Here is a 27,101-nt window from a genome sequence, read left to right on the forward strand (position 1 = left end):
AAAATTATAAAAATAATAATTTTAATAAAATTTCAATCGATATACATTGCATTACCAAATACGCTTTGAAAAAAACTATATCACAAATCTCACATGTTAATCATAATTGACATAAATTGATTAGTTTTAATAGGGGTTTTTAAAAAACTATATCATCAAAATATCTCCCTGTAGAAGTACTTTAAAAGAATTTTAATTGATATGTATTGAAGTTTTGATTTTCTAAAACAATTGCATTTTTTAAGATTAAAAAAATTAATTCGATCCATTTTTAAAAATTAGTTATCAAATGGTTTATAGTTGGCATCTCGACATCTGAAATTGATTACAAGGATATTTGATAATATAATAATAATTATTTTTAAAAATATTTTTTATTTTAAAAAAATTACTTTTAATATTAACAAGTTAAAACCATCTAAAAATATATAAAAATAAAATTTATTTTTCTTCTTCTTCTAATTTTAACCTCGTTTCCAAATCCAGTAGACAGGGAATCTTAATTGACGCTGCTGGAGAAAAAAACTCTGGCTAGGTAAATGTCCTCCAGCTCCGGGTAAGCGACGGAGACCCAGTTAGGTCCTAGCCGGCCAAGGAATCTCGTCACATATAAAGAAAGATTTACATGAATTAAATACATGCACGTTTCTGAAGCATGTGGCATTCATTGAATGAAGTCAAGATTTGATTTTATGAGGTGAAAAATCTCCACGACCCCAGTCTTTAATCTCAAACAGTGATCCACCAATTTACGTGGGCTAACTATCGTTTCAAATGATGATTTCTAACTGTAGAGAGCAAGGAGATGGAACATTTTACCGACGCTTCATACAAGCTGGTAAAGTTCATGGCTCTTTATACATCCATGAACCCTAGATAAAGGATTTCAATCTATTTCATCTTTACCAACCTTTTCTTCCTCTTTTTCTGCGCACACTTTGCAACGCGTATGCAACCTTTTCAGACTGTTCATTATCGTTTTTGTCACTAACTTAATTATCGAAGAAGAATCGTAACTTTTAAACTGGACTTGCCTTGCAGGATCATCAGCATTTGAAGCTCAACTTCCACTAAAGATCAATCCAAATAAGCTCTGAGGGGAAGCCTACATGTCTGCAGGGGCTAGTCCACCTCGTCACTATGAAAATGTAAATCCCAACACATGCCATTTGAATGGAGGCAGCACAGTCCCACATGAACTAGAAGGCGATTAATTTCTGTTTTTTACTAAATAAATACAAATGAAGTGTTTTGCAGTTTCCGCTACCCATGCTTTTTCTAAGTACATACTAAAAATTGTGTGAATTACATTTTTACATCTCTACACAAACATACTCCTTTTTCCTTCAATCTACCCATGCTTGAATTTTGAGTTTCCTTTCTATTTCAGCAGTATCTACGCTGGTTATGCTTTAATGATAACACTCCAGATGCCAAGTGTCAAGACGTGTGGTTTGGTCATGCGTATTATGATGGCACGGGGAATTTTGTATGGCAACATCACAAGGAGTAGGAGCATATGTTAGCAATCCACGTTTGACGACGGTTCTTCCTGCTCATTGCCGCCGCCGAATTCCTGAATTTCCAATATTTCAACTCTACGGTTCATCTTTTTCCTTAGCTTTATGGCCACATCAGATGGTCGAAATATTCCACACACACTAATCCTGCATTGCTGCTTTTCGATCATGTGTGTCTCTACCTCTTCAATATGTATAAAGGAAAAAGAAAAGAACAGGTTATTTTGTTATGCAATGACTACTAAATTAAATGACTGTTTTACCTTTCATGTTGAGAATGATCCTCCTAGCTTTTTTGCAACAAGCATTACAATCAAGGTTGATTCTTAGCACCATGCAGCAAGTCTACAATCATACGTCAAAAGAAGAGGCCTATTTAATTTTCAATCAGTTTGAAAAGGAAAAGAAAACACGAACACGAATCCTTTTGAAGACGCTGTTTGCAATTTACCTTTGCAGGTACGTAGCTGCTAAAAGACATGGTACGAAATCAATGATGGGTTGATCTGATGGCTTGGAACATCCAGAGAAAACAAGGAATGTTTGATTTTGAGAATTTGAAGAATAAAAGACCACCAGTTATTTCGGCTTTTGGATTGTCTGCTGGGAATTATTTGCGTTCATTTTGGAATCTGAATCTACCTGAGCTGAGAAAGGGGGTTTTGTTTGGCACGCCTGGCTTGTTATCCCTAACTTTACTTTTGTGCTTTGTTTATCTACCTCACAAGTACAAGAGGAATCGTATCTTTCCCTCTCGTCCCATGCTTCGTTTGACTCCATGAAACAATATACGAAGCATCTCTTTCTTGTTTGCAAAGGTTCATGTTACGCAAAATTTAAGCCACCTTCAAGTTAGCCTGCCCTGACTTCACTTCCCTGAAGATAGGGAAGGTGACAATAGAAGATTATACATTCACGTTAACTAATTGTTCAACTCCCTCCTAGAAAAGCACTAACTAATTGTTTAACTCTCTCCTAGAAAAGTACTCTTTTCCTTCAAATTGGGAATCAAGCTCTGCACATATCTAACGAAAACTCAGAATTTTAATGTTCTTCAAAATGATCTGCCTTTCCTATCTGTTTCCCTTACAGCTTCAAGCGTGCTTGTACGAAGTATCTGATATTCTATTTCAGTTTCTCAACTAAATATTGCAATTATATACATGGCTAATTCACGCGGTCACGATCTTTTGATGACAGAATTGCGTGCACTGTCGAAACATTTACATGTCATCAACGGGAGTAAGAACGAAAAATTCGCTTGATCGTTGCCATTTTGCCTAGAGGATTTCTGTACACAGCGGCGACTTGTCCTGTGGATACTATCATACCAGGATACCTACAAGTGAGAGTTACCTTCTTTTCCAATGCGTTGATCAATACAGATTCTGTCTCTGCATAAAAAATTAAAGAGTGAAGTAAAGATGCCTATTGTGCTTATAGAGAATAAGAAGACATTGTCATTGTATTCCAACGGGCAAATGGCAAACTCCAACGGGCAAATGACCCAGTAAATTGGAGCACAAATGGATAGGGACCCATCACTGCAAAAGGAGACAAACAATATGCAGGGAAGGGACCCATCACTGCAAAAGGAGACAAAAAATATGCAGGGAAGATACCCTAGTTGGATATTCCAACAATCACGGTCATCAAAAACCTAAAATTAAATGTGGTAACAAGATAAGTGAAAGTGTATGTTTTAATTGATAATTTGACCATTGCTGTATCAAAATTATGAACAGAGTTTGATGTTCCACCTCACAAAGCAACAGGTGCTGGATTAACAAGAAAGATATTTATTTCTTGACAGTGGCAGGAAAATTTTTTTGTGCCCTTTCAAAAGATGATGTTTCATGTTTTAATTCCTCGACAATTTTGTACCAGCTTTTATGAACATTTTAAGTCAATGAACATTGGATGGAACTCATGCATTGCAGCTAGAGAGGCCCAATTATCTATCTGATTACAATATATTCGGAAGCAACTTTTACAAAGCAATATCAATGTCCGAACATTTCAGCCATCGCTGTAACTCCAAGAAAATTCCTTGAAAGCGCTCCCAAAGAAGCAAGGACATCCAAAGCAATTATGTAGCAGGCAGGAAGATCCCTAAGAATTTGTTACATTTCTTTGGGTGCTCAACATCTCAATGGCCAAGTTTCAAGAAATCTTACTTACCGTTCGTTCTTGACATGATGTCAGCCAGTCTCCTTTGACATTCTGCACATCGAATATCTGCTGAAAGATCAATTTCCAGAACCTTCAATAGCCACCCACCACAAATCATAAGAACTTGCATAAGTGTTTGATTGTAAATAGAATAAGTAAAAAAATATAAGATCAGCATATGAAAGTGGAGAGAGAGAGAGAGACTACAAACAAGAGGCAACGTTAAGGATTCAACAGAGGCAAGGCTAGTTCCAGAATATAGCATGTTATTTGACTTCTTGACTCCAATTCCGGGCATCTCCTTCTGAGGCCGTGCAGCAAAGATACTCATATAGGAAAGTAAGGTAACAAATTCAATCCCATATTGCACCGAGAAAGAAAGAAAGATGGTGAAAGAAAATGATCTTAAAAAGATCTAGTAACAGCTTCTGCTGTACTGATAGAGCGAGCTCGACTTGTAAGATGCTTCAATTGTCGGAGAACAAGGAATGAAGATGGAACAGATGGCAAAGCCTAGTGAAGTAAAGGGGGGCCTTGAGGGCTTAGTTGACAAAGATGCTTCATTCACTGAGGCAGGCCCACACAAAACACTGTTTCTAAACTTTCTCCTCTTGAATTATTCTTTGTAGCTTGCTTATGAGACCAAACACCTGCATTAGTACTATAATCTTTTATCAAGCTCAGTTAAAGAGTTGTGTCAATGAAGAACTTGGCAAGCTGCAGCGAGCCATTAGAAGCTGAGTTTTTAGACAGAGTGAGACCTAATATAAGGTTCGATGGGTCTCCTGCTCGAGCCTGTCACTGCTCCGGTTGTAAAGCCACTGAAGTTTATGTTCTTAACCCAAACAATCGAACATTTAACGGCTAAACATCTGAAAGTTTTTACCGACTTGATTCGATTGTTCGGCAACTTTGATGCTGAATAACTGGATTGGCCAAATCAAGCAAGTGGCTTGTGGTTTTCCATAGATCTACCAAGCAAATACACTCCAATTGCCCAGAATTTACCGCCTCTGGGCTTAACAGCTTGCAGCCTTGCACTCTTTAACAGATGTTGCCCCATCAAAAAGTATTGATGATGAAATTAACAGAGAGATCAAACCTAATACGGAGGATATCATTAAACAACAGATTGCCTATGATCACGCGAAAGGGAACTGGTGCTCTTACAAATTCTGAAGAGGCAGCACAAGCAATCCATTCAACTTGAACCATGCATAAAACTGGAAATTGATCAAAGTCTAAAAAACTTTAGCATGAAGAAAAGGTGAAATGGGATAATTTTATTACCAGAGATAATATACAGATTACAGATCAAAAGCAGAAATCATCATGCAAGTCTTTGAAAGGTACAATTGCATGCAGGGGTTATAACCCTGTAAGGTCATTCAAAATTGCTGCCTGATATTCACGGTCCCAGCGGATACTGTTAGATACAAATACAAAGCTCCGGTGAAGATGAGCTTGCATGCCATCTCTTCTCAAGAAGGAAGCACCATGGAAATATGTTCCACTTCCAGAGATGGATGTCAACTCTTCTACATCCCAACAATACGAAGCCTATCCTATAGATTTATAACCAGGATTGTTTAGAGGCTCTCAACAGAGAAAAACCCCAGATGTATAGCAGCTCTCTTAATCCACTTTCAAGGTCATCAACATTGGAAATCTATCATAAGCATAAAACCCTATTATCTAGACATATAACTCTGCAAAAGACTGAAACATAACATCTGCTTGAGATGTCCTAATAACAAAGAATCGATCATCTAGACATAACCAAGCTTGTTGGCTGCACAACAGCACAAGTAAACAGAGAATCGCCCATGTACTTGCAGTTCTCGTGATCAACTTTCAAGGAAGTTGGAATCAGAAATCTTTCACCTGCATTGGATGCAACAACTTCTGATAACCATAGACCACCATTATTATTGTGATGCATCTTATGGCCAGAACTCCCATTACCACGTCTTCTCTTCTTTACTGAGCTCCACCTCAATTGGGCAAGCAAATTATCCTTCGAAAGATCTGGAAGCACCTTCAACTCTTTTCTCATATCAAGTCTACTTTCCGAAGGATAATCGCCACATTCAGGGTTGGCCTTTCCTGAATGCCTGGAACCAGGAATGGCAACTTGGGCCAATTTGCTCTCATCAGATACGAAAGTTAGTTGCTTTCTTGCCAAGCAGGATGATAAGTGTGACAGAATATCTGGCCTTTCCTTGATATGTTTCCACCTATTTCCCAACCATTCTAGGGACAGTCTCAGGTCAGAACAGCAAAAAACTGATTCCCTCCTTTCACCTGAAAAATAAAAATAAGTAAAGACATTGAAGTTGAAAAGTCAAAGTTTACAACAAAATATTGCTATGACACAGGACTTAACACAGTTTCACAATTTAATTTCAAGGAAAGAATTTTCAAACCTGGGAAAAAAACATGAATTCTATCTTCAGTTTCTTTATGGACAACAATGCCTTCCCACCAAGCATCGTTCCACCAAGCATCTACAGCAGTCCCAACATCAGCAACTGATGCCATTTGGCCTTTATTGAACTGGGGAGTGGGCCGGACAACAGTCCTTCCACTAATCCGGATGGCCAATTGGTCAGGAGCAGCGACCCTAGAAACCAAAACCCATTCCTACAACATAAAAGTTTAAAACCATATGTAGGACTTGACTTGTAAAAATATGAACTTAAAAGATCATAACTACAAGTGTATGAATTCTTCCAATCCCCTCATTTTCAATAATGGAAAGCAAAAATGTTGCAAACATAGACAAAGAATGCATAACTCTAATTTCTGGGCTTCATTAGCTGCATCGCTAATATCTTGATATCTCACCTTCACCTTATCTTTGTGCTTCTTAATTATTGAAGCTCTGAACCAACAACCTCTAATCCCACTGTCCTGAGATAGCACTTCAACTTCAGAACTAACATGTAGACTTTGAGGAGGATTTTGCATAACCTCTGCTGTGGACAAAAAGGCATATCCAGTTTTGCCAGCAACCCTACTAGTATGAAAGCTTTGCATGTTTATATACCTTAAGGTCAACAATTCTTTGCTGCCAGTGCAAACACCATCATTGTCTTTTGATCGGCGAAGCATCTTCTTAGGCCTCATCCTACTAGCATCATTCCTCATCCTACTAGTATCATTATCATTTCCTTCCCCTCTCGAGCCATTGAATGGATGCTGGGCATTTGCCAGATAATTTGAAGGAGGAATGGTCAAATACCTAAGAATTTCCTGGCTCCAGTATCCTTCAACTTGATTAATGTCAAAGGCTGTTTCAAAAAATATGGTGGAGAGTCTTTCCATTGCGGCTTTTAGGGTTGGTTATCCAGTGGTAACTGATGCTCTTGATGCATTTCACGACAAGGTAAAATGATTTTGTTAATTTTGTCTGGAACGATAACTTTACTGAATTTGGCTATTGATGATTTGAAATGTGTGAGTTTATGGTTATTTTCAGGTTAAACCCAAGGGAGTGACAATGACTGCATTGTTTGCAAAAGCTGCAGCGATGGCACTTGCTCAGCATCCAGTTGTCAACGCAAGCTGTAAAGATGGCAAGAGCTTTACGTTCAACAGTAACATTAACATTGCAGTGGCAGTCGCAATCAATGGTGGGTTAATAACCCCTCTTCTTCAGGACGCTGATAAGTTAGTCTGATTATTAAATGCATAATATGATATTATGATTTTCTTTTTATTCATGGATGATTGATTTTGTATCGGTTTCTGGCACATGACTATTTTCAGTTCAAACGGGTAAAATGCTTTGTTGTTTTAGTTGGATCTGTACTTGTTATCTAAAAAATGGAAAGAGTTGGTGGAGAAGGCCCGAGCAAAACAACTTCAGCCCCGCGAGTATAATTCAGGTTTTTATTATATGAGTTATTTCTCCGTGTCTGTGTCTCTCCTTACCCTATCAAGGGCTTGAACCCGGGTTAAAAATCTTTTTGGAGCAATAATTCTAACTCTGTATGTACGCAGGTACTTTCACTGTATCCGATTTAGGAATGTTTGGAGTAGACAGATTTGATGCCATCCTTCCTCCAGGCCACGTGAGTGGTGATGGATAGGCTTTTTATTTCTGTTAGTTGGGGAACTCCCTCCTGATTTTTTTAGAGATATGCTAAAAAATTGGAAACAATGTTCAGGGGGCTATTATGGCTGTTGGAGCATCAAATCCAACCGTGTTGGCTGATAAAGATGGATTTTTCAGCGTTAAAAATAAAATGCTGGTGAGTGCGATTTCCATTCTCTTCTGAAAACAAACAAACGGATGACAAAAATGTATTTCTCAATCTTCTTTTTTGTGGTCGACATATCTATTTTCCCATGGGGTCTGTCTGAGTTTGTGCACAGAGGAGCAGGGGCATTGGGTTAGTTAAATGATTTTAAGTGACCCTTGTTTCATAATTATTTAGTTTCAATCTTCATTGGGGATTATGTAATACCTGTATGGTTGTCACATGTTCAAACGGTTGGCCTTGTTGTCTCCTTGAAATTATTTTGTGACTATATCATCAGAGCATGCAATATAGAATTAATTTTGAAATTATAGGCATAGGAAGCAATTTACATGAATAGCGTATTAGAGATCATAATGTTTCTTTTTCTTGGAATACTGTTCTTGAAAAAACTCATCAGTTGCTAGTTGAAACTATAGTCACTGGAAAATGATATTTCGACTAAATTTTAACTTGAAGGCAAGCAAGGTGTTCTAAGCCTTTTACTAGGTCTGCTTTCTATCATCTTGTAATCAAGGTAATAGCTTCACATCATACTTGTCATAAATAGCTGTTTGTTCTTGCAAGTCAATCGATCTTCTTTAAGGGGGGAAATATAAAGGGAAAAGTCACATAAGTGAATCTCAAAGGCTCGGGTGCTTTCTGGAGGGGAACAAAAGCCCTGCTTTGATGTTGCTTTGATTATTTACGGTCCCTGGCACCTATCCTCCATCATAGATTATCCTCCGTTATAGATTATTGTATCTTATTTCTGATGAGATTGTCATGTGTTAGGTTCCTTTGCTTTCCCTTGGTAGGTTATATGTTACTTGATATTCTTGAAAATCGAAATAATTGCTATTTGGTTGTTTGATGAAGTCAAACATCAAACACAATAGAGCTCCATGGCTTTTAGTGGAAGTGCCTTTCAGATATCCTTCCTAGCAAATGATTCTGTAGGATACTCCAACTAAATTATTTGGTTCTCTTCAGGTGAATGTGACAGCTGATCACCGAATCGTCTATGGCGCTGACTTGGCTGCCTTCCTTCAGACCTTTGCTAGGATTGTAGAGAACCCAGAGAGCCTGACATTATAAATGCTGTGATGAATTTTTATAGAAAGAATGCTCTGTTGATTTTGGCTTCATTGCTTTGGTCTTTGATGAGATGATGGCATGTCTATTGAGCAGAACACTGGGCACTGGAAGATGGTTTAGCAGTGCCTTAGTTTCCTTGTGTCGTGATTTTCTACGCATTTCATTACAAATACTGTTGAGTATAATATTAAAGATGAAAATAACAAGCTAGTTGTTGAAAGTTTTTGACAGAAGCCAGGGTAATGTTTTGCTACAAACGTAGCATTTGCATCGATCTTTGGAGGTATAAATTTTGATAAACTGTGGGTATCTTGAGTTAATTTGTTCCTTTAGATTGGTTATGAGGCATACTCAAGACAATTAAGCATTTCCCCCACAACAACAACTGGAAAAAAGAAACGGTAAAACCTGAATGTGATTCAGAGGGTGGTTCCACAAGTAGCCTATGCATGCAATTTGGATTTCAAGTTTTCATGATATACGACAGAAGCTTAGGAAGTCATTTGCTACGTTCTGAATCCCAGTCAAGAGGTCATTTGCATTGAGCTTTTCTGATTTACCAGACAACGTAAGCGAAGACAAAGCCTTCCCTATGACTGTCCTTGACATCCTTAACAAAGCCTTCCCTCGATTTTATGGTGGTTCAAGGATAAGCCACCAGACAATCTGACATACTGCTGAAGGATTCAAGTAGTGTTTGATCTATTGCTAACTATGATATTACATAATCATATGATTTTGTTGGTGATTAATAACCAACAGACATTCCGTCAACAATACGATTGTGTTGCACTGGCCATCGCATTGCCCGGCACAAAAAATTATTGTTTCGAGACAGCTATTTATTTACAAATCATGTGATGTTCTTTCTCCACTAAAAAATAGATATCGATTACAGCTGTGGTCAACCGGAGAATGCTTAGCAACTGCCTGAGGAAGTCAGAACGACTGACTCAAAATAGCTGCCATAGGAATGCAGCCAAGTCAGAAAACCCTTGCATTAGGTGTCATTCCCGTAAAAGGTCAAAATTACCAGTCCAAGCGGATATTCCTGGAAATGTAAAGCTTATCAATATACTCGATGACTGGAAGTGTGGCATTCATATACCTTCTCATGTTCTTCTCTGCTGAATGTTCTGCATCAAAATTACAACAGAAGTTAGATCTCCCAAAGGAGGCTAAATTTGAATTCAACCGATCTCAATGGCAACATGTTTTCAATTGAAGCTACAATAAGAAAAAGCTCATTTGTGAAGAAAATAGAGCAATGCCATTTAGCATTAAAGGGCACCGCGATGCAAACTTCTCCAACTCGGTAGCGTATAATTTTTTTTTTTGATTGATTGCTTTCAAAAATTTTACCTGTCCATTTGAAGATATAGGATGAACTGAAAACTAAGATGCCAACAATTCTTGAGTCCATGGGATCTATTTAGCGAGACTAGCCGAAGAGTAAAAGTACTTCCTCTCTTCTCCAGTTCTCCATACAAATTTATGTGCATTCAACATAGTCATAAATGGTAACCAAGTTGATTGAATTAGTCGAAAGAGAAACTGCTTTTTTAGTAAACAACCAATCTCTCTCTTTTACGAGTAAATGAGATTTTACAGAAAATTTAGGGGTTGCATAACATATAAATTTGGATACTGTCCTGTTTCTCTTTCCTGTATTGGATGCATTGCTCTTCATTCATGGAAACAGACATTATGACTACAGCTTGCTTTATTTATTCTCTATTCCCAATGGTTTTCAAACAGACAGAAGTTCACGAAATTTAGTCCATTAAATTCCTTCCTTCCTTAAGAAAATGTTGCCCGATGTTAAGATTCTAGAGATTTTAAGGAACTTTAAGGTTCATATTTCTAATTAAACCATCACCGCAACCATATCCCTTATAGTTCCTAGCCTATACAAAGGTTTACGATAATTAAGCTGCTGCTGCTGCTTAATTATAAAATGTACTCACCAGTTTCATTGAGATTCAGTAGAAGTTGGTCCCTAGTTGGAAGGGTATACATGCCAGCATAAACCGCTGTCCTGACAGCCCATGTATGGTATGGTGCACAAACTTGTGAATAAGCTGTTGTTGCTGCTTCTCTTAAAGAGTAATCACTATAAAAGTAACAACCTAAATGTTAGAATGCACAAACGCAGAGCCTTAGGAAATATTACTAAACTGCTGACACATGACATGCGATTCAATCCATTGCATAAAGCATTAACGCAAAATAACTAATCCATTTTACCAGAAAAACATGCTATGGATGTGGAAAAGAAAAAAAAGAAAGGGAAAAGAAAAATTGATAGGGGATGGACGTACTTTGTAGACAGAAACTGTTCAAACAAAGCCCTGATAAGGTCAAGACCCTGCCTGACTCGACGTAAATTACGTGAATGACTGCCCGATGTTCTAACTGTGCCATTTGCAACATCTAGATCGAGTATAGTATGTAACGTGTTATACTCCTTCGATGCTTCCACAAGATCATGAACCTGAATTTATGCATCAAGTGTCAGGAAAAAGTAAATATTTTAAAAAAAATAAAGGAAAAAAAAAGATTTTAGGAGAGAAAGGAAGGAGAATGGAAGAACCTTGGCAACGTACTCGGACTCGGCGAATCGAAAGGCAAGACCGAGGCAGCTGAAAAGAACAGAGACCAAAGAACATGTTTTAGAGAACGCATCCAATCTAAGCTCTCCTCCAGCTCCTTTGTCTGAATTTCTGATCCTCCGAGAATTCAGAGATTTTGCTAGCTCCTCAAACGCCTCTACAATCTCCGATAAGGGTGTTTTTGCTCTTGTTTTTGTCGTTGTCATCATGTTGGCTTCCGTAGCCTCCTCTTCAACAACAAAATCGTCTTGTGCTTCTTGTTGTTGTTGGCTGTATAATGTTGTGGAAGAGCGTGGTGGAGGAGGCATCATTGTTGATGGTGGTGGGTTCCCTTTTATAAATGATCGGTTCTTATTCTTTCATACGGTGTTATTTTGCCTTCTGAATTTGTCAAGAGTTGAATGAGAAATTTCTTTCGTTGAAAACCGAAGGAGAACTGGAATAATAAGCGACGACATAAATGATCAAGTTGCGTGAGGTTTCTTTGTTGGTTCTCTCTCTCACGTTCTATTTTGTCATGTGGAAAGGGAATAAAAGCGTGGAATTGTGAGGCCAGTGGCTCGAGAAACTGGGAAGGTTCTGCTTGAGTTGCGGTCTGCCTAAGGAAAAAAAAATAATAGTAATAATAAATATTCTATTTTAGCAGGAGAGAATCGAGACATCGTGAAGAATCATGCTGTGATGATTCAAGTCTCTTTCTTTCTTGGGCCGTTGAGACTTGTTTTTTCTTGCAAGGTTAAGGTCCGTCGGAAGGTAGCTCTTCTCTGCTCTGGATAAAATTTGTTTTATTGGGCTATCAGCCCATGGTCTTCTTGTAGTTAAAACTTGAAGGGTTTATGTTATAGGTAAAAGGTCGACCGAAGACGGCCCCCAAAAAGCCTAATGGGCCCTCGAGCTCTTAATTTTTTCCCTCCTTTTTTCGACGAACTTGGTTTGAGGAATTTTATTTGTCATTTATGGGAAGGTACCGTGCTGGGAAGCTTCAGTCAAGGGACCTTGGAGTCTTTAACGGGGAAAAGAAACTTCCAAGAATGGTGTTTGGGATTCCAATTCCATCAGGAGTTTCCGAAGTCCTGAACATATAGGAAACAGGTGACATTTTGTTTGCCAATCAACAACCCGACCGACACTATCTTCTCAAATACATGTCAATTTTCATAGTTTTAAAAGTAATTTTTTTATGATTTTTTCTTTCAATTATTTTTTTATATTTTTTTAATATACTAATATTAAAATATATTTTAAAAGATATATATTATTTAAATATATTTTTAAACAAAAATTATTTTAAAAACAACTGCCGCACCGGCTCTTTGTCCACGAGCTTAGCTGGTTAGCGGGGACTCTTTTTAATGCAATAGCAAATCGGAACCTTTTTAAAAAAGTTTCCTTCTCTCTCTAATAGATTATATAGAAAGATATTTTAATTATTATTCTATACTCACTGAGAATTTTCCAGAATAAAATAAACCATTATGACTAAATTAAAATATTAATTTTTACATATAAAAATGTGGTGTTAGCAAATTTTTATCCAAAACCGGTCTGTATAAAGCTTAGCCCGTCACTTCACCAATGTGTCTGCAAAGAAAATCTCAGTCTCACATCTAAGTTTTTATTCAATAGATGTGTTATCTTATTTTTATAAAACAATTATCTAACAACAACTTATATGTAATTTTTATAAAACATACAGGAACTGAATTATACAAATCCTATGCCAACAGGCAAGATTCTTGGTTCGATAACTAAATAATTATTTGTCCATACCCAGTATGTGTTTGGGCAATTGGCTATAAAATAATTGTTACAAGGTGTTCTTTAACAAACTTGAATGTACTGCAACCAATGTTCTAGGGCATCGAAGACATTTGCTCTGCCTTCATTAACTGGACAATTCCCAGGTCTTGATTGATTTTGTTCTTATGAGAGAATCATCTGATTTGTCTTGCAATTTTGAGGTTTACGTACCATTATTTAGAAAAGAAAGGCCTTCGATTTCCATGGTCATCGGATCGGAAGTTTACTTACATGATACCTTCCTTGAAATAGCTTGAATAAAGCCAGCACATAAATTTATATGTTGTGTAACAGATATGAAAATAATACCAAATCCATAATCTAATTCAATGCACAAACTTTTACATGAGAATATAACCCATAAAAAAACTGGTATTCATCCAATAATGTGTTGAGCTATTCAAAGCATTGCTATCATTGCATCTACTAGAAAATCTCGTAAAAGTACCAATTTATTTCACTCGGCAGTGCTAGTGTTCACCTTACGCATTAGAGAGACACCAAAAGAATAGTCTTCTAGCTTCCAGCCGGACCATATCCATGGAAGCCCTCAAATACCCTATGAATGCTTAATACCGTAACAGATGCCGAAAACCTGCGAGGGAACGCTCCTCTCTGTGTGGTTCTTACTACCAACGACACTGCAGTATTGGGACCTTCAACTCAACTCATCATGCATAAAAATTGATGATACGTACTGAGATGAAGCTTCAAATGGCGCCCCGAAGGTAATGCCCACCTACTAAAGAATGTTGTCATGGAAGTTAGAAATACGGTGAGCTTATCTTCTCTTCTGCTGTGTAAGGTACCCCACCAAACATATTATAAATATCACCTCTGAAAGCCCGTTTGTGAGTCGACGAACCTGAAGTATGACTCTAATTTCCGGTTGGAGCTTTCATATAAATAATAGCAGATACCTTTGAAGAAGCAAGCTACAGAAACTCCAATTCAAGATCGATGTACACAAGTTATAAAAGTGATACCTCGCCCTGGCGGTCACAAAAATACCTCTCAGATAGGTGCTTTGACACTGTCAATGGCCGGAAGTAGCAGCCTTTCTACAGGTACCTTGAGCATAACATACCGGTTGAACAGTGCTTTTTCATCCTTGATGCAGAATATATTTCCTAGCCACGACCATCCCTCATCAGCTTCCCAGGGAGGAGAACACAAATAACAGAAAACACCATCACTGTTCAAGCACCACAAAATACTGAACATGCAGAACAAAATAGACGTTAGGAAGCAGTGTCCTAGGACTGCTTAGGCCCACTGTTCGGAGAATTCTCAGTGAATTTGTTAGATGGCATCAGAGTCCAGAGAGAACCGAAATTTACGTAGAAAAATCAAATTTACCAAGACAACCATGTACATAGATGTAAGAACCCTAACCAAGGAGAGAGCGGGGTAGGAATGTTACATCTTGTTCCTGTCCAGAAACTTCACATCATAGAGCTCCAAACTTGATATCAAAAATAAAGTTGGGGGGGTATATAAAAGGGTTAAAAGAGTAAATAAAAAGAAACATTTTCCAGAGGACATAAGGATTGACTACACTTCCACCAAAATCAATCCTCAAAACTCATGCATGTGATCTAAGAGGTAGTTGGCAGCCAGCTCCTCATTCTTGTTGCAGGCAAAGAATACCTCCAATACAAGTGCACGATCAAAACCCATAGCTTCAAGCTGAAAGGGTAACGATGTCAAAAAAAGTTATTAACCATTCAGACAAAAACATCCACCTAACTTTAAAAACTAGAGATACATTAATGAAAATTAAAAAAAAAAAAAAAAAAACAGTTTAAAGGTAAAGTCACTAAAATCTTAAAAAGCATGGTTCACAAGATTAAAGTTACAGTAAAAATGATGCAGAACTTACACGTTCTATTGCCTCGCGCTCCTCAGGAGTGACTGTTACAGCTTGTGGCATTGCTGCAGCAAGCTGCCCCAACACATTCCTATAGGCATATGAAAAAAAGTTAGCAAATCAAAATAGCATAACTAGTATGGAAAGAACAAAAATAATAATCTTACCCCTCTCCACTTTCAACAGGTTCATTGATCAAGCGGAGAAAATCATCTTGGTGCTCTTGAATAAACCTCATTAAGTGAGGATTTTGTTTTCCCAGCTCTTGAAGCATAGGCTGACAAACAGAAGGAATTAACACAACCTATTAAGAGGGAAAATTAAATAACAAGAGGTAAGAAAAGAACCTGCAGTATCTGGGGGTTAGCCTGCACCATAGCTCGCAAGGCTTGGAACTAGCAATAATCACAGGATAAGATTTCATTATCATTGGTTATGCATCAGTCCAAAGGCATCAGTAAGAAACAGACAGAGAGGAGAGAGAGAGAGAGAGAGACCTGTTGACTGTTCCGCAAAAAATCAAGAGTTCCTGCTCCACCAGCACCTGAACCCACGATGGGAAGGCCCTATGAGCGGGAAAAAATATCACTTTTAGAGTCAAAACACTAAGAAAATCTCACATAATTGACCAGTAATTGGTTACATAACAACTACCTGTGGGAAAAGATCTAAAGGATTTGCATTTGGCCCACCAGAAGGAACTGCAGCAGTTTGTGTTGGATGCTGCTGAGGCTGGGCTGCAGGAGCTTGCCTGCCTATAGGGATTTGAGCCACTGGTGGAGCTTCTGCTTGTTCTGGGATACCCTGTTATTTGCAATTACCAAAGTTGGGAACAACAACATGAAAATTACACACACAAAGATAAGGGAGCACTCCAAACATGCAGAATGTTTAAAAAGAACACATAAATGGCATACTTAAGAGACCCTCCTTGGCTTGGAGCAAAAGCAATGAAGACACTGGACAGAAAAAGGTTGATCAACAGGAATTTCAGAAAGAAATCAACAACAAATAATTGTTCTTATTAACAACTGCTGCTCAATCACTTCCTGAAAATTCAAAATTATTCCAAAGAACAGTTGAAGTCATGCAAGTCCAAGCAGCTCCTTTCTTCTAAGATATTATGCAATAGAACACGTCGCAATTCATATAACTACATCTAGAAAGCAGCATCAAATACATCACACATAAAGTTCTTCATTGGCAAGAATACATGCAATTAACTTACATAATCTACATGTGTAGTTCTTTAGTTATATCCTTTGGTAAAATAAATATCACATGAACATGCACCAAACTATTCTTCAGGGCAATATTAGGTCCACTCCTGAATCTTCTTGTAGCACAAGCAAAACCCACCAAGCACTTTCAAGAATGATTAGCCAGCAATGGTTCAATATATTCTCCTATAGCAAAATAATAAGTCCACTATCCCTCCTCGGTAATTTTTTTTTTTAAAGAATCTCATAAATAGACAACTTACAGAATATAAATATTCAATGGCTCTCTCTGGATTATTGTAAGCAGCCCGAAGAGCACGAACAACAGTATCTCTATCCCAAGTCCCTCCACCCATGTCAAGAATTTGCTGGACTGCTACCTCCAAGTTATTTCCCGCAACCAGACTAGATGCTGCTTGGTCATAAACATAGTCTGACCTGATTCAACAAATAATTCCAAACTTTCAAAAGAAAAAAGAAGAAGGAAACTGTGTTGAGGAGATAAAATGGGAGGGAGTGGTCCCAAAGGAGAACAAAAGGATTGCAGGCATGTTGCATGGTTCAAACAAGACAAACCACTAACTAAAGATGGAATAGAATACGTACGCAGGAGCAACTGAAGAAACTGGAGCAGGAGCAGGAGCTGATGCTGGCCTGTTAAGTAAGAACATGTAAAAATGAGCAGACAACAGAATGCAAAAACATTGATATCTTAGACAAGCAACAACTTTGCAGACAGCAATGGCGTCGAGCCCTTAGACTCACGGTGCAGATGTCAATGTGGGAGCTTGAGGTCCTGTTGTTGATGCCATGGTACTTGTTGTAGGTGCCTGCATAAGCACCAGTTTAATTCAAGACAGTGAATAGAGTGGTAGAAGGGAGCCTTTTACTAACAAATATTTCTAATTGAGACCAATAAAATAGTATGACCAGTGTGCCTGTAGCAAGAACTTTATATGTGAATTGACAAGGGCTTTTCACAGCAGCGATTGTGCTATTTAAGCCCTCATACTAGCTGTTTGGTGCAAGTTGCAAAAGCATCACAAACAACAACTGCAATGTTATTACCTTAGTGGTAGGGGCAGTTGGTGCAGTTGAACCATCACCGGATGAGCTCTTAGTCTAATATTTTTAAAGCAAACAATTAGAACAAAACCAAGTAATAAACCTGAAAATATAAACATCACAATACAACACATCAATGATATTTGGAGAATGTAGCAAAAGGAAAGCATTAAAATAAATAGTTTTGACACATACAAAGCAAACACATAACTCTAAACCACTCACTACAATATAAAGCATGGACAATGCACGCATGGAATAAATAGTTCTACGCAGGAGTACATCATAACAAGATACATGGCTATTCTCCAAGCTAAAAATCAATCTACAAGTAAGAACATGGTAAGTAATTTGCTGGCGTTGTGTGTGCATGTCTAGCAAGTTCAGATTAAATGTGGAGGGAACAGGATTCAAAAGAGAGCACAAGAGAAACAAATCTCCCCTTCGATAACATGATAACAACAAAACTATTTTCAACAATTTTATTTTCATCCAAAGTGGTGTTATCTTTAAGAACTTTGGCCTGGTGAATAAGCATTTGCTGCTCGGCAGGATAAACGGCTACCCCTTGAGCTGTTTCTATATTCTTTTTGACATCAGCAACCTGAACACAACAGTAATACATATGACAAACCAAATAGTAGGAAAAAAACCGAAAAAACAGGGGGGGAAAATCAAATTATAATGTTATCAGTGATTCAGTAAATAGAACCACTTCATACAATTGATTCATACCCCGTTCTAACTCTAAAAAGAAGCGTTCAATCAGTTATTTTTTAGGAGAAACTAAAACAACGTAGATCATATAATTCCGACATGAACTATGGAAAGAAAACCTAAATTCACACAATGGAGGCATCAGTCCACGTAATTCCCAAAGTCACTACCAAAAACACTAGCTCAAACAGCAGCTTAAATTTAAACTAACATCTGATACACAAAATCATAATTAAAATAAAGAAAAATCAAAATCTTGAATCTTAATTCAATTCTACAATTAGGCAATTCGATTACAGGACATATGCCGAAAGACAGACGCAATTAAAAACCCTAGCGTATTGAATTGGAATAGCAAAAAAAAAATGCGAACCGTGTCTTCAGGTCTAACTTCGATGTCAAAAGTACTGCCTTTCAGGGTCTTAACTAAGATCTTCATCCTTCTTTCTTTTCCTTATTCGCGATCTCCACTCTCGACTTCGAGTTTCTACTCTCCGATCCGCAAGGGTTTTATATATATACAGATGTGTGTGTGTGTGCGCGCGCGCGCGCGCGCGCTCTGCTACTGTGCCCAAAAGAGCGATGTTGGATGTGGCAGGCTCGATCAAACAAGTTAAGAATATATGAGGGTATTTCTGGCAGTTTGTTGTCGTGTGGATTTTCTTTCTTTTCTACATTTTTCGGTGAGGAGCTGGGAACGATCCGGGGCGACACGTGGTGGTATGATTAGATCGGACAGGCGAAGATTTGCCAAGTGGCAAGTAAGGATGGAGCATAAGGAAGCAGCTTGTGTTCAGGGTATAGAGTGGTGTTTAGGATTTGAACTTTTCGGAGTTTTGGACTTTCGAGGATGTGTTGTCGTTACGAAAAACCTTACTTTTTTTAATTTATGTGGAGTATTCGGGCCAGCTTATACGCACCACAACTAATCTTCATAGTCCATTGAACATCCTGTAAGCTCAATGAGTAAATAAGGTATCCAAAAATAATAGACGTGCATGGTGAGATTCGAACTTAGGTATTACTTTGTGTTTGGCATTTGTTAGCTTATGGTTAAAAAAAATAAAAAAAAAATTGTGATTTTAAAAAATATTTTTTTTTAATAATATTTTGAAATAGAATTTTATATACAAAATAAATAAAAGGTATATTTTGTTAGTAAAAAATAAATTATTTAATTTTTAGAAGTTCAGTATTTAAAATGTAATTATATGTAAATTGTTGTCAAAAACAAAACTTAACCTACCAAATAGTTTTTTCTATATAATTGGAGAGACAACAAAATTTGTCGCGACACCAAAAGATCTCTGGATAAACTCTTATAAGATTTCTTGTCAAGCAGTTTTGTACTTTATTTAATTATTTAAGATAATATTATGTATTTCAAGTGTGTTTAATATTATAATGGTATTCATCACAATATCAAAAATATATTTAAAAATAAAAAATATATACTTGATTAAAACGGTAATAAAATTAAGGGTAATGTATGTATATGAAATAAAAAATAAAATGAAGAAAAAACAAGAACTATCTTTTACGGGCAAGATTTGTGTATACTATTAGAGTATACCTGACTTCAACTTCAATTTCTATTACCTTTTTTAAACATGGTTTTTAAATTAATTTATATTTGGTATTGTGATTGTAATTATATTTTATTCCAACCACAATTTACAATCATTTAATAAAAAATTTAAACACGTATTTAAAGATAAATTTTACTACAAATTGAGTTTACACCACTGGTGCTGCAGGAGTAAAAAGCTGTTGTTTTTCATGTTTATTATTGCCAACGTTCCACCATCTCCATAAGTGCAAGGTAAATTAATTTCACTCTGCACTGATTTCTGGAGTGAATTAATTCACCTTTGTAAGTGAATAGTGAGGTTATTATTTATTTAATCATGTCTAACTCGATTAAAAAATTAATTTTTTTTAAATTGTGTTTTACTAAATAAATTAGTGTTTAATGTTATTTAATAACATTACATAAATTAAAAAAAGATTACATAATAATATTAGCATTCACAGAATTTAATCGCAATTTTAATTTTATTTATAATGATATTTTACTTTATTTTGTTGTATGTTCAAAAAACTATGAAAATTATAGTTCTGATCGGATAAATTTTATATGTGGTGAAATTGAAGATAAATTAGTAGAACAATAAAAAATATTTGATAAAATATTATTTATTTGATGATATAACAGTGATAGTTAAATCTACAATATTTAAATTAAAAATCATCAATATACATGTTTGTGTAATGTGTGTTATTTTATAACCTTAATTTAATCTTAATTTTAATCATAATTTAAATATATATTTAATCTTAATTTTAATCATAATTTAAAAATAAATATATATATATATAAATATCAAATCAACCTCAATCAAAAATATCTTTTATCAGATAATTTTTTAAAACATAATCATAAAAACTATTATAACAACAATCACATCTTTGAATTCATGCACTCAGAAAGTAAAAGAAGTACGCATCAACTTCATGTTCTCCGTATCTCATCTACAATCACAATCCTCGCAACCGGTAAATGTGAAACGTGGTCCATCATTTTATTTTTTTTCATTTTACATATATAACATTCTTCACATACTATAGTCACTGTACATGATAAAGTCCAAGATAAAGGTAGTTTCTCTCGTAATTGAGAGTGTGGTAGCTCATCAACACTCTAACCAGAACATTCTTAATAAATATTTTTTTTTTTTGGGATTTGAACGGTACATAAAAGCATGGCATAGGAAGCAAACCTGCTCCAAGAAAATCAAATTAATTTTCAAAGATGCTTTAACGTAGAAGAGAAAAATAATTTGCTGCGACACGGGTATATGAGGTATCAGTAGACAGGTGTTCATCACGTCGCTATTTGATTTTCAATTATTCAATAGTTAACCCCATTCCAAATCTCTATGATCTAATTAGCCTTTCGTATTTGAGCATGGGTGAGATTATTCAAGAAGAATTGCAAATATATATAGCTCTTTTGTATTTTAAAAATATTTTTAAAAAAGTTTACTTTTTAGATATTTTAATGTATTGATATTAAAACTAATTTTTTAAAAAATAAAAGATATTATTTTAGTATATTATTAAACAAAAAATATTTGAAATAATAAACATAATTACACTGACCCGTTAGGCTGCGCGTGTTCTTTGCTTGATCACAAATGCTCATGCGAGTACATCCGTCCAAGAACCCTCCTACCTCGCTGGATCAAACCAGGAGAGTGTTAAAATTTCAAGTTCAACGAGAAGTTCCCCCCCGGCCATCAGATCACGAAACGCCCAGATCTTCGGCTTTGTGATCAGGGGAACCTGCAGCCCACCTTTTCATTTGCAGAGCAACCATTCTTTAATGGGCCCGTTTTAGCCCACCTTTCTATTAGCAGAGCACCAAATATTTACGGGCTTGTTCAAACGGAGCCCGATGCTCCCCGAAGCCCAGTAAAAACGTAGACATTGTTATATCCTATTTATGATTATTTTTTTTTAGTTTTCCCTCTGTCTCCCTCTCTCTCTATTTTTTTTTTAACGAGTGTTTGATCGTTCATCAAACGTACGAGTACCTTCAAGGAATTGGTTCGGAAGACGAGAAGAAGAACTCATCTAGTTCGAGATATTAAATTTTAGTTGTCACTGATTTCTTAAAAAATTAGATATAAATATTTAACCTCATCTATAAAAGCATCATAAATCTTAGGTTAATCTGTACACTCATTTTGTGTGCCTAGAAATGATTTTCTAGCATTTAAATTTTGCTTACAAGTCTTTCTGAATCTCTTCCAAGACTTCTAGTTTTTCAAATATTTTGAGTATGAAACACGTGAAATTTAAATTTTAAAACTCTCTTCACACATGCAATTTGGTTTGAAAAATCTGGCTAGCATGATCACTCGAGGAAAAAAAACTTCAAATAATTAATACATTCATACGAGTCATGTGACGCCAAGGTCGGAGAATTAGAGGGAGGTAGCTTCGGCTACAAAGCTTGACCATTATCGGAGGCTTGCGAAAAAGTATCAACTATCCATGGGTGGCTTTTAATTTTCTTGTTTCTTCGTCTTCGCCAGTTGCGGAAGCATCCACAATAGCCTATCGTGCCCGTCCTGCTAGACGTTCTATGCGTGTCTTTTTCCGAGATTTTTCATAGCCAATTCTTATGCTTTTATTTTAACGCTACGAAGTTCTTTGATTACACAACAATCCAACCTTCTGCACTAATTAATGTGTAACAAATTCAGTCATTAATATCACACGTCATTGCTGATGTTATATATAGAATCTTATACCTAATTAAATTGATCAAACAAGCCGAACAAAACGAAACTTGGCACTCAACCTCTATCAGTTGTTCTCTCATCGATTTCCTGGGTCCTAGTCTTTCCCTCTCTCACTCCTCTCCCTCGAGAGATTTTTTTTTTGGGCTAGTTACAAATCATCTTCCATGCTAGTCGAGTAGTCTTTGCTTTCAAGTTATCCAGACTGGAAAGGGCCATGTACTTTACAAATATCCACTCCCCCCCAACGTGTATGCTACCATCACAGCTTTATTTCACATCAAGAGAAGCTTCCGGGAAGAAAACGTTGAATGAGATTTTCTGATAAAATATTCGTTGCTGATTGTTTTCAATGAAAGCCCTTGTTTGATTTTCGAACATGGAAAAAAAAAAAAAACTAAAGGAATGGCCTCTCATCGATTTAAAGGGATGTTTTAGAATGTAATAATAATTATTTTTTAAATTATTTTTTATTTAAAATTTTTAAAATAAAAAATTATTTTTAACACTAATATATTAAAATGATCTGAAAATAAAAAAAATATTAATTTAAAATAATAAATTATAATTTTTTAAAAAATACCACAAAAATACAAAAATAAATAGAAGTTAATCCATTCAACTGCTGAAAATACATGCGGTGGTATACAAGTTAAATGGTATTTTAATTATTATTTTTACAAGAATTGATCTCACTTATATTTAGAAATTAAATTTTAATTTAATATATTTTCATCAAATCGTACCAACAACTCCCTTTATAGATCAAATACAATATAGCATGATCTCTTTCTAAATATTCATTTTTGTGAAAAAAAAGAAGAAGAAAAAACACCCCTTTCTATTTTGTTTTTCTCAGCACCAAATCTAAATGTTTTTGTTTTAAAATAAAAAATATATAGATATTTGAAAAGTATTAAAGGGAACTGGGGTGGGTTTTCAAGAAGTTTTACGGTATTGAAAGAATAACATGTAGCATGCTATTAATTACACTATAAGATCCATTTAAAAGAAAACGATGGATAGGATAAAAATATTATTATCACTTGTTATGTGTCGGTGATTTTATTTTCTAATAGGACATGACCAATCACTCTGTGCATTGTGAAATTTTCTTAGCATAGACTCATATATTCTTACAAATCAATAATATAGTATATTTATTACTTTATATTTGGTTCATTTACTACTATTATTATTTTTTCTTTATTATTTTTTAATATTTTCTTAGTTTTTTTTTCTTCACACTTTTCTTTTAGAAAAAGTATTATTTTTTTATTCTTTATACTTGAAATATTTATTATTTTAAATTTGATTTGTTTATGCTATTTTTTTTTGTTTTTATGTTCTTTCTTTTGCGTTTCTTTCTTCTTTTTCTTTACATATTTTTTTCTTCAAAAATTATTACACAAAACTAAAAGTTTGCAACATTTTCTTATTATTTTTGCACTGTATTCAAATTATTTTGAGATTTTACACGTGTGTATATATATATATAATTTTTATTTTATTTTATTACAGGTAAGTATTATCTTTTTAATTTATAATTATGTTTTTTAGTTAAAATTAAAAATTATGTTAATAATACATATACATTTATTTCTTTACATTAAAAATAATTATTTAAACTTATAAAGTGATTTTAAAAAAAATAACATTTTTATTCTTTGAAACAAATAATTATTGATTTATTTATTTAAATAAATATGTAAACTTCTCAATTTATAATTAGACATGTTAAATAACTGGTTAAAACTAATTAGGAAAGTACGGATCACAAAACATTTTCTCCAAAATGAACCGTGAAAATTGACCACTTGTGCACAAAAAGTTCTTTTATCAAAGTTTCACTATGATCCTTCAACAATCACGTTGTCAATTGTGAACCTTCCATATAAAAATCAGAATTGCCTATTTTCCACCACATCTTCAGGGGGGGTTACGAAGTGAAATCGAGGAGAGAGAAGCTCGCGGAATCGCGACAATCCAGCTACTTTTTTATTCGATTTTTACCTCGAACAATAGCTTTCAAGCTTTATAGAGTTTGTTGAAGATAGCTTAGGGTCTCGAAGTGCCCATGAAAAATAGATCCATGCTTTAATGTGAAATTGAGTTATTTATTTATTTTTCAAATGTATTGAAAATGTCTATTGATATTGGGATCGTGTTTTTTCAGTCATTGGAAGGAATAGATCTGAGCTGCTTTTGAATAAAAAAGGCAAGAAGAATAGGGAAGAATTTGGCGTAAGGACTTTACCAACCCAAAACAACCCGAATGCTTGTTGAAATTAGTTTGAGAATGAAATAGAAAAAATATATATAAAAGAGAGAGAGAGAGATGGAAAAAATTAAAAGGGTAAATTGAAAAAAAAACTCAGAATTCATAATGTTGTTTTCGATAATGTTTTCGAAAGCAAATATCGGTGATGCTTTTCACGTTTATAACTATAGAGGCAACAACGGTAACACCACACCCTGCTGTCGGTTCTCTCTTCGAATAAATTATAATTTGCAATATGAAAATTCATATTTGAATTGATCGACCGTTTCTTTCAATTGCCAGCCACGCCAAATATTTTCTTGTTAAAGAATCTTTCTTGATTTCTAGAGAGTCGATTAAGCAACTCCTGTACAGTAAGGGCATAAATGAGAATAAATTTTTATATGCTGAACCACTGAAGAGATTTGAGAGGAGTGGTTGAAGTCCGTTTATTAGCCACTTCATAGGAACAAGGTTCGTCAAAATGCATCCAAGAGACTCACGAAAACATCATAATCCCCAGCAGCATAAAAAAAAAACGAACAAATTCCTCGCCTCGTAGTCACGGAATCTTTCATTTTTAGAATCCTACCCCTAAATATATATCCTTTAAATTTAATTCCTGTTCTCTAGTTTTTTTAATAAAAAAGCAGAAAAAAGAATTTACAAAAATAAAGGGTTGCCGGCATCGTTTCTTATCAATGACAACCGAGTTCCCAATTTCATTACTCGGCCGGCATGCCACCCAACCGCCACGACAGATCCGAGAAATCGGACGAGTCGAAACAAACATTAGAGTACTCGAACAACGAGTCATCGAACCCCACGTAATCACTGCTATAATTACTATCTCCTACTCCAAGCCCGAACGAGTCATAAGTCAGGATCTGGTCCTCAAATCCCCACAACTCACCGCCGACCCCGGACGAGTGGGCAGAGTCAACTCGGGCCAACTCAGTCTCCACCCCACCATTGACTTCCCCACTAGACAAATTGATTGACGAAGGAGGCAAGCCAAGTTCATCATCAGAAGCTTCTAGAAGAAACCCAAGATCCGGCTTGGACTCGCCGGATTCAGAGGTCAGGTCGACGACAGGCACCGGGGATGAGGAAGACGCGGAAATCTCTTGTTCAAAACTTTTCATGACCGAGTCTAGATCCTGACCCAGTGAATCAGGGTCCGAGTCATCGAGGAGACCTAATAGATCGTCCCTGATTTTCTTAACCTCCGGAAAATCCAAATCCGACTCATCCGAGCCATCCCTGACTCGTTTCTTATGGTTTTGTAGTTCTTCCATGTAGACAGGATGGAACTTGTAAAGAAGAAAGAAAGCAAGGAGCCGCTAGGACTAGGGTTCGCTTTTAGAAGAGAGAATAATAATGCTGCGAGAGGTGGCGATTAGCGGCAAACAAATGAGAAGCTTATATAAGGAGACAATGTAGAGAGAGAAAGAGGAGCGAGAATGAAAGAAACAGACAGAGAGTGTGTAATGATGTGAAAGGCGGGCGCGTGGTGGGAGCAAATACAGAGGCCATCACGGACGTCTTGCTTTCTTTCTTTTTTTTCTTTCTTTATTCGGTCCAGGGGGTTTCATTTTTCAACTATTACACTTTTTTATTTTTATTAATTAATTGCTTTGAAATCTCTTTTGAAGTCCGGTCTCTGTGGGACTCACACGCCTATTACTCGCAGCTTGTTTGTGGCTTTTCAGTCCCTTCATGGTTTTCGGCTCGGCTCGGCTCTAAAAGGATGGTTGTTGTTGTTGCTGGGTGGGTGATTGGGTGTTGCATGCTTGCTTGTTTGGTGAGGAATATTATACCTTAAAAACATTTGGGGGTTATTGGAGAGGGCTATTTTTGTCAAGTAATTTGAACCTCTTGCAATTTGGATTTATAGTTGAGAAAAATTAACATTTTGTGAGGCTGGATTTGACTGGGCCAAGACATGGACTTTGTATTCAAACTTTAAGGAGGATTAGATGTGTAGGAAAGTTGGAGGTAATGATAGCGCATTTGTCTGGAAAGTTTATATATATGGACCAATGATATGATGATGATAGGGAGCATTACACCTTAAAAACATTTGTCATGTAAAAAGGAGAGAGGAATCACATGAAGTGTATTGAACACTACACATTTTAAAACTTTTGAAAAAGTCTAGTAAATCTTCAAAGATTTGTAAGGACAATTTTGTTGCGCATCACCCTTTCTTTCTT

The 27,101-nt window shown here is 35.9% G+C and overlaps 7 protein-coding genes across 8 annotated transcripts; 1 reads left to right on the forward strand and 6 right to left on the reverse strand.

Annotated features, from left to right (window-relative positions):
- Nucleotides 1-1,197: 1,197 nt before the first annotated feature.
- LOC105123910 (uncharacterized) lies at nt 1,198-2,459 on the reverse strand. Its single transcript, XM_011023698.1, has 3 exons — nt 1,972-2,459; nt 1,784-1,865; nt 1,198-1,704 (listed from the first exon to the last, which is right to left on the reverse strand). Exons 1-3 carry the CDS (start codon nt 1,999-2,001, stop codon nt 1,523-1,525), a joined length of 294 nt encoding a protein of 97 aa, XP_011022000.1. The 5' UTR covers nt 2,002-2,459; the 3' UTR covers nt 1,198-1,522.
- Nucleotides 2,460-2,477: 18 nt separating this feature from the next.
- On the reverse strand, nt 2,478-4,266 carry LOC105123904 (uncharacterized). Its single transcript, XM_011023688.1, has 3 exons — nt 3,904-4,266; nt 3,702-3,783; nt 2,478-2,914 (listed from the first exon to the last, which is right to left on the reverse strand). Exons 1-3 carry the CDS (start codon nt 4,021-4,023, stop codon nt 2,754-2,756), a joined length of 363 nt encoding a protein of 120 aa, XP_011021990.1. The 5' UTR covers nt 4,024-4,266; the 3' UTR covers nt 2,478-2,753.
- A 683-nt stretch (nt 4,267-4,949) lies between these two features.
- On the reverse strand, nt 4,950-7,019 carry LOC105123928 (uncharacterized). Its single transcript, XM_011023720.1, has 4 exons — nt 6,489-7,019; nt 6,119-6,335; nt 5,622-5,996; nt 4,950-5,439 (listed from the first exon to the last, which is right to left on the reverse strand). Exons 1-4 carry the CDS (start codon nt 7,017-7,019, stop codon nt 5,384-5,386), a joined length of 1,179 nt encoding a protein of 392 aa, XP_011022022.1. The 3' UTR covers nt 4,950-5,383.
- LOC105123920 (dihydrolipoyllysine-residue acetyltransferase component 4 of pyruvate dehydrogenase complex, chloroplastic-like) lies at nt 6,971-9,285 on the forward strand. Its single transcript, XM_011023709.1, has 6 exons — nt 6,971-7,080; nt 7,174-7,365; nt 7,495-7,582; nt 7,698-7,768; nt 7,865-7,948; nt 8,930-9,285. The coding sequence occupies exons 1-6, from the start codon at nt 6,976-6,978 to the stop codon at nt 9,032-9,034; spliced, it is 645 nt and encodes a 214-aa protein (XP_011022011.1). The 5' UTR covers nt 6,971-6,975; the 3' UTR covers nt 9,035-9,285.
- Nucleotides 9,286-9,536: 251 nt separating this feature from the next.
- LOC105123936 (Glycolipid transfer protein (GLTP) family protein) lies at nt 9,537-12,216 on the reverse strand. The gene is made up of 4 exons (XM_011023731.1): nt 11,628-12,216; nt 11,356-11,528; nt 11,002-11,147; nt 9,537-10,170 (listed from the first exon to the last, which is right to left on the reverse strand). The coding sequence occupies exons 1-4, from the start codon at nt 11,955-11,957 to the stop codon at nt 10,064-10,066; spliced, it is 756 nt and encodes a 251-aa protein (XP_011022033.1). The 5' UTR covers nt 11,958-12,216; the 3' UTR covers nt 9,537-10,063.
- A 1,488-nt stretch (nt 12,217-13,704) lies between these two features.
- Nucleotides 13,705-18,945, reverse strand: LOC105123946 (ubiquitin receptor RAD23d-like). 2 transcript variants are annotated; one of them, XM_011023742.1, is made up of 12 exons: nt 18,692-18,937; nt 18,044-18,205; nt 17,605-17,658; nt 17,302-17,366; nt 17,143-17,190; nt 16,800-16,974; nt 15,971-16,120; nt 15,814-15,882; nt 15,664-15,711; nt 15,484-15,593; nt 15,329-15,407; nt 13,705-15,135 (listed from the first exon to the last, which is right to left on the reverse strand). In XM_011023742.1, exons 1-12 carry the CDS (start codon nt 18,755-18,757, stop codon nt 15,025-15,027), a joined length of 1,137 nt encoding a protein of 378 aa, XP_011022044.1. In that variant the 5' UTR covers nt 18,758-18,937; the 3' UTR covers nt 13,705-15,024. The 2 variants fall into 2 exon arrangements, with proteins under 2 accessions (XP_011022044.1, XP_011022053.1); XM_011023751.1 differs by having other exon boundaries at nt 15,044-15,135; nt 15,329-15,391; nt 18,692-18,945.
- Nucleotides 18,946-25,270: 6,325 nt separating this feature from the next.
- LOC105123959 (uncharacterized) lies at nt 25,271-26,295 on the reverse strand. The gene has a single exon (XM_011023762.1). It carries the CDS (start codon nt 26,181-26,183, stop codon nt 25,611-25,613), a length of 573 nt encoding a protein of 190 aa, XP_011022064.1. The 5' UTR covers nt 26,184-26,295; the 3' UTR covers nt 25,271-25,610.
- Between the last annotated feature and the right edge of the window lie 806 nt (nt 26,296-27,101).

The sequence above is a fragment of the Populus euphratica genome, unplaced genomic scaffold, assembly GCF_000495115.2.
Source record: "Populus euphratica unplaced genomic scaffold, PopEup_1.0 scaffold1.1, whole genome shotgun sequence".
NCBI classification, from domain to species: domain Eukaryota; kingdom Viridiplantae; phylum Streptophyta; class Magnoliopsida; order Malpighiales; family Salicaceae; genus Populus; species Populus euphratica.